Source organism: Vanessa tameamea, chromosome 7, assembly GCF_037043105.1.
Source record: "Vanessa tameamea isolate UH-Manoa-2023 chromosome 7, ilVanTame1 primary haplotype, whole genome shotgun sequence".
Lineage (NCBI taxonomy): Eukaryota > Metazoa > Arthropoda > Insecta > Lepidoptera > Nymphalidae > Vanessa > Vanessa tameamea.
The window spans coordinates 11,495,936-11,503,187 of NC_087315.1; the positions used below are offsets into that span (position 1 = coordinate 11,495,936).

Here is a 7,252-nt window from a genome sequence, read left to right on the forward strand (position 1 = left end):
ACGTTACAGAATTGTCGTGTTTGCATCGTATTGAATATAATACAATTTTATTAATTTGGAAACATTTGTGATATGGTTTTGTATCTATTAAATTTCGTTGTTGTCAGTTTGTTACTTTTTTTTACATATGCAATAAAACATGTAAACAGTTAGTATTTTAATTACTTCACGATTGCAGCGCCATCTATAAGGTTCAACTTAAATCATTCAGGGACACACTCAGATACAAAAATGAAAACTTCTAAATCGGTCCAACTGTTTCGAAGGAGCTCAGTTACTTACACAAGATTTATAAAATAAATATATAAAATTAATGTCTAAATATAGAGTTTGAATAAAATTATTAAAAAATACATATTACATTCTATTCAAATTTGTATTCACTTCTGTCTGCAATAATACATAAAGAAACGTCCAATGAATTTACTCGATATACAAACCCAGAACCGTCACAAAGTACAGTCACAAAGTCCAGCAAAATGAACGGGTTTTTCGAGAGAGTAATCGAAAAGTACTCAAAAACCGCTGGATTTAGAACCGAAGTCGACAGAATTACCACGGTAGCACTTATATTACAACGAATTTTCGGGCAGCAAGTCCTCGACCCAGAATGGACGTGGAAAAAATATTTCGTTCATCAATTGCTGAATCTAATTTTGTTCGTGTACGTTTTCTTTGGCACCTTGGAATGTTTGAAGAGAACGAATGACGCTGAGCTTGTAGCTGAAGCGTGCTACACTCTCATTATGATTGGCATATTCCCATTAAAGATGCTACTTTTTATCAGCAACAGATTTACTTTCAGAGAACTTTATATAACTGCTAAAACTACTCTTATCACAGTGATCCAATCAGATTCCGTCGTTAAAGTTAACAATGTTCTCCAAACTAGTAGAAAAATCGTTTACGTGCTATTCTTTATGGTATTAGTTCCTTGTTCGATCTATGAGCTGACAACTCTTTGGAATTACGTAAATGGAATAAGGATCTTACTGTCAAGGTCAACGTTGACTTTGATGCCAATGTTCACGCCTTATTACGAAATAGCTTGGTTCTTCCACAGTGTATTTTTATTTGAAATATCTTCAACTATCATCCTTGACATGTGGTTCGTTTTGTTGATACACTTTTGGTGTTCTGCGAGTGACAGCTTAGTGGAGATATTAAAGGTACCAGCAAGAGCTGATGATGAAACCAAATCGTCGTATGAGAAACGTCTAAATAACAGTTTGGGTACATTTTACAAAATTCACATCCAGCTAGTTGAGTAAGTGGATAATTTTAATCATATATTAAATTCAACTATATTGGTTTTGAAAAAATGTTCGCCAATGATGCGGCAACATAGAGCTACTTCATTTACGAATGAAATAATCACTACTAATTTAAATGAGAACATATTAATATGGTTTTAAACCACGGTTCATAATATTTCAAGTATTAATTAATTCAAGCGATCATGTTCAATATTTTTTCAGGTACATGAAAGCGTTAAGTAATATGTACAAGTGGCTTGCGTTTGTTCCACTTTGCAATGCTGCGATGTGCACTTGCCTTATTTTACTCTTGATGAGCAAGGTATGTTTTTTTATTTATTTATTTAACAGTACTCCAATAATCTTCTGTTAATTTTATATTTGAAATCTTCTTTAAGTGTGTATATGTTTTTGTATAATATAAAGGTTATTGACACGAAGTTAACAAACTATTTCAGTTTTGATATTTCAGAATATTGTTAATTTATTGAGTTATACCCAATAATTATTAACAATATTTTTTTTTAGGTAAACAGACCGGCAAATGGGCCACCTGATGTGAAGTGGTCACCACCACCCATAGACATTGGCGCTGTTCTCTTACTGGCGAAGGCCAATGTGCCACCAACCTTGGGAACTAGGATGTTATGTATCTTGTGCCTTTAGTTACACTGGTTCACTCACCCTTCAAACCGGAACACAACAATATCAAGTAATGCTGAGTGGCTGCAGAATATTTTATGAGTAGGTGCTACCTACCCAGACGGGTTTGCAGAAAACTCTACTAAATATTCTGTAAATTCTGATCTACTATTGCGGCGTACTTACAATTTATAAATACTACGCTTAAATTACATAATTAATACTTAAATAATGAAATCGCAAAACAAACCCCAAATAAATTCACTTATCATTAACTTATTACTGTTAAATTTTAGTCATCGTGGCGTCAAGAATCCGTCATTACAATGGCGACCATTTTGATTTTACGGAGGAATAGTTTATGTTCAAGACCGTACACGGGTCAACTTTTTAATATTTTTTTTATTAATTTATGTTGTTGCTAATCTTAGTCATTATTATAATCATTTTTATCGCATGGCTGGACGTGAATTAATGAATATTTAATATTATAAAAAAGTCAGAACTTTAAAGAATTTTACAATTAATGTATTTTATGGACGTTAAAGGAAATTAATTGGAGATTTGCCCCACATTTATTGCCGATGTTTGCTGAGATTTTCGCATACAACTGGTTTGGAGAACAAATTAAAATAAAGGTGATTTTTTTTTATTGACTTAATAATATATTTGTGCTAATAGTATCAAAATACACATTTCAATTGCCTTATTCGAGATTCGATCTTATTTCAAAAAAATTGATTGAAGTAAAATAAGACTACACTTAAATATATACACAATAATAACACAGTCTTATGGATCCTATTGAGTTACGTGACAATTGGGTGTTTCGTAAAATTTCAAACATATTTTATGACGTCTATTCAACCGAGTTTTGGCCACGTCGACAAATCTTAGGGAGACTTTAACTAGATCAGGTTCAGAACGAAAACTGTAACTCTGCCAATTTCAGAACTCTGAGACTATTCAGATTTTTTGACATAAAAAAAACTCACTAACTATTAATACATCATCAAAAGTGTCGCTTAATATGTATTCATTATACATTAGTATTCAGAACCGAAAAGATCAGGTTTTGAAAACTTTACGACGAGAAAATTAAGTCTAACTAGTATAGTTAAATCAAAACATTTCTATGAGCTGATTTACTAGATGATTGCAAATGAACTTACATAGTTTCAAATGGATTATTCACATTTCACGGCATGTTAATGCATAGTCAAACAGGTTGTCAGCCGCACAATGTTATTATTATAGAATGCAGATAGGCTTTACTACAATCACCTACGATACAAAGATACACATAAACAAAATAATAATTGAGGAGGAACCAAGCATAATAATGTTAGGAATATTATTAAAAAGTAGTAGTTTATACCGCAAAACAGCACCAGTAAAGTTGATCTAATAAATCTGTGATAAATATATATAACAAAATTATTTTTTATAAACGTACTTAATTTTTTGTACACAAACAAACACGCAGGCACAGATACACATCGAAACACTGATAGAAACATATCTTTGTGAACCTAAATACTTCTTAAAATTGAAACAACTTCTAGGAAGATTCGCGACAGTCCAGTGGAAATGCATTGGATACTGAGCATATATTGCAGACTTAAAAATCTAGCAAGCCCAATCTGTTTTCGTGTGCCTAATTTGTATTTATTAGTATTCATCATACCAAAACTAAATGACATGTTTGATAAAATCAAAAAGAAAATAAAGGAGATAGATAGTTTAATTAGAGATGAGGCTGTGAACAGCATTGGGAAATATAATTTTACTTCCAAATAATAAATTACGTGTGTACCTTTGCAGAAAAACTAACATTGCCATCTATAACCTAATACTATTTCAGGCGAAAGAACTTCACAAAACGGTAATTAATTTTGATTGGAGAAACCTAAAATTGAAAGATCAAAAAAGTTATTATATAATAGTGACTTATATGACAAAAGAAAATTCCATCAAAACAGCAGTTGGAAATGATCTGTCACTGATTACAATGACTGCTGTAAGTACATATTAATGTAGACATACATTGATAATCGATACTGTGTTATTCCATCCTCAAAATCAAATATCTTTGTCCGTTTTTCAGGTACTCAAATTCAGCTACCAAGCCTTCACTGTTTTGCAATCTATCGATAATTAGGCGTTCCTCGTGCTAACGTCCATATCAAATTTATTTTTGTCGTAGATTCTGTATTTTGCTGTTAATGCTGTTTTTTAAGTATCCATGTCTTTGTAATGATAATAACGTTTTGGACGGTTTTCGCTATGTCAGCCAATCGCAAGACTAGTCACCTACTCAGGACATATTATAGTGTCTGAACAAATACAGGTGCACTCCATAATACCTCACCCTATAGGACAGTATAATACCTGATAGGACTGGAAAAAGTTCAAGCGCAACACCAACTTTACAAGCTAACTTCGGTACGGGAGTGCACACAGGTACAAGAAGTCAATTCAGGTCTTAGGTTTCATGAGAGTTGCTTTTAAATATATTGGCCTGATCAAAAACAATAATGTACAATAAAACTTATAGCTTGTTTGGCGTTAATCGGAGCAGTTGTTCATCTTATATTATTGTTTCCACATATAATGTAGTCTATACTCTGCACATTAAAGAAATTAACAAATTGGAGCGTGGCTGATTTTGGGAGGTGGGAGAGACATTTGTGTTGATCGAATACTAAGGCAGTTTTCATTCAGGAGGCTTTGGACGCATTATGTGATCCATATTATAATTTTTATTTTATTTAAGCGAAGCGGAAGCGTAGGAGCCGAGATGGCCCAGTGGTTAGAACGCGTGCATCTTGACCGATGATTTCGGGTTCAAACCCAGGCAAGCACCACTGAATATTCATGTGCTTAATTTGTGTTAATAATTCATCTCGTGCTCGGCGGTCAAGGAAAACATATTATTTATTTATTTATTTGGGAAACAAACAATTTTAAAAACACTGTAATATAAAACAAAAATATAATATAAAACACAAATCAATCAAGTTTCCACTTAAAGCTAATACACAAAAAAAAATATATATATTTACAATTAAAATTAAAATTAAAATGAAAACATTGTGAGGAAACCTGCATGTGTCTACTTTCAACGAAATTCTGCCATATGTGTTCCATATGTATTCCACCAACCCGCATTGGAGCAGCGTGGTGGAATATGCTTCCTGGTGGAACCTTCTCCTCAGAGGGAGGCTGCTAATGTGAAAGCGTAGATAGTCAGATTGGCAAATGGGTTATAATCTTTAGTGGTCATCACATTGTCATTGGCGCTGTTAGAAATTTTAACGATTCTTTAGATACGTCAATGCGCTACCAACCTCGAGGATTGAGATGTTCTGGAAACTGGCTCACTCATCTTTTGAACCGGAACACAAAAGATCTAAATATTCGTTTTTATTAAGTAATAACTAATGTTTGCCACTATATATACAAAAATAAATCATTTTTACTATTAACAATATAAATTCATGTCAAATCAAAATGGAACGCCAGAAAATGAAACGAACAATATATTTTTTTAAATTGTTATTTTTAAAAGTTAATTTGAATTTGCATTTTTGTAATAGAATAAAAGTATATTCACACCAGACATATTATGAATTGGTATTTTAGTGGGTAAGTTCCTATTTCTATGACATAAGACAATTAAACGGACTAGTCATATTATCTGCTATTATTTCAGATTAATATGGCGACGACTATGATTTCTATAATATATCTATGATATAATATATTATATTTGAAGACCTCCGTGGTCGAGTAGTGTGTACACCGGTTTTCATGGGTACGCCACTCCGAGGTCCCGGGTTCGAGTCAGGGTGTTTGTGGTACCGTCGTTACTTCTGATTTTCTATAACACAAGTGCTTTAGCTACTTACATTGGGATCACAGTAATGTATGTGACGTTGTCCAATATTTATTTATTTATTTATCTATCATGCTTAAAATTACACTGGCTCACCAACCTAGCGCACTAAAACACATCAGTCAAGTCAGACTAGTTTTTTCACAAAAAAATAATTGTAAAATAAATTATCGCAGTTTATATACAAGCATATTTAGAATTATCACAACTATTTTATTGTTGACTTTTCTATTAATGTTCGTGACAGAAAAATATTAGAATGCAGCTTGAATTTTTAAAACTTTTCAACCTTAAATATAAGAGAAATCGTACGTCTATATTTTATATTTAAGAAGTAAGCGGGTAATTCACAAACATGACTACAACGCATCGATGCACTCAACTAAGACTTTTTTTTAAAAGGAAAAAAAAGTTTGTCATTTTTTAAACCCTGCATTTGGTTATCTTTTATATGAAAAAGGAAATACGAAAAACAACAGCGTTGTAAATCGTATGTTTCAATATCTCGCGATATATTATGCTATATATAAGCCACAGAGTAAAAATTAGAAGTGGTAAAGTCAAAGTCAAAGCGTGAGTATCCCTAGTCATAACTTCGAAATTTCATCATTTTTCTTTTAGTGGTAGAGTATTTCAAGATAAATGTTTTATATGGAATGATTGATTAATACACTTTTGATTCAAGAATATTTCACTTCGTGAGGACGAAACTCATTGGTTTCCTTTTTAGCTAAAACATAATAAATCAACAAGTTAGGTTAACATTTTAAGACATTTTATTCGTGTACATACTAATGGCATTGTTATATATTTTGGTAATAATTAATCTGCTTAGAATTAATTGATTTATGTGACTTATTAGGTTAAAATAGGGCACAGGAGGTTTTGGCTAATTATTATATTGGTAACTGTCGTCAGGAGAGCGAGTAATAGCCGTGTCATTTGAAGGCGGCTGGATCCACAAGTCAGTACAAAATACAAGAACTATAATACTAATAAAAAAACGTAGGAAATTAGCTTGATATCATTTCTATGTAACTATTATTCTGTGCTCAGACTCATTATTTCTGTAGCACAACGCGCTCGATACGGCCGACCCGATGATGTAATCAAATACAATTGCAGAGGAAAATGCACATTTTAACACCCGTGAAATCCCTTTGTGGACTTTTCGCTGACTTCGAATATGCCAGTTACGATCGTAATTAAATGATTCGATATTGGGTTCTGTATATTTGTCAGTAAATCTTTCGTTTATCTATCACTGATTATGATATAATGTATAAAAATTGCCATTTTCAGCAATAACTGACTGCAGCGGGTCCATTGTTTAGTATTCCTATATCCTTTTCTGCACCTCGGTCTCGATATGATCGACTTGACGATGTTGAGATATGAAAGCGTAACAAACAAACAAAATGACTTTCGAATTTGATATATTATTTAGATTGATAGT

At 32.4% G+C, this 7,252-nt stretch overlaps 1 protein-coding gene across 1 annotated transcript; it reads left to right on the forward strand.

The window, feature by feature from the left end:
- Positions 1-479: 479 nt before the first annotated feature.
- Positions 480-4,076, forward strand: LOC113398314 (uncharacterized). Its single transcript, XM_026636976.2, has 5 exons — positions 480-1,267; positions 1,479-1,578; positions 2,447-2,536; positions 3,763-3,918; positions 4,006-4,076. Exons 1-5 carry the CDS (start codon positions 480-482, stop codon positions 4,057-4,059), a joined length of 1,188 nt encoding a protein of 395 aa, XP_026492761.2. The 3' UTR covers positions 4,060-4,076.
- Positions 4,077-7,252: the final 3,176 nt, after the last annotated feature.

Excerpts from the sequence above, each read along its gene's own strand:
- LOC113398314 (XM_026636976.2), top strand. The coding sequence starts at position 480 with ATGAACGGGTTTTTCGAGAGAGTAATCGAAAAGTACTCAAAAACCGCT. Across the intron at positions 1,268-1,478 it reads ATTCACATCCAGCTAGTTGA|GTACATGAAAGCGTTAAGTA; the intron begins GTAAGTGGATAA and ends ATATTTTTTCAG. Across the intron at positions 2,537-3,762 it reads GAGAACAAATTAAAATAAAG|GCGAAAGAACTTCACAAAAC; the intron begins GTGATTTTTTTT and ends ATACTATTTCAG.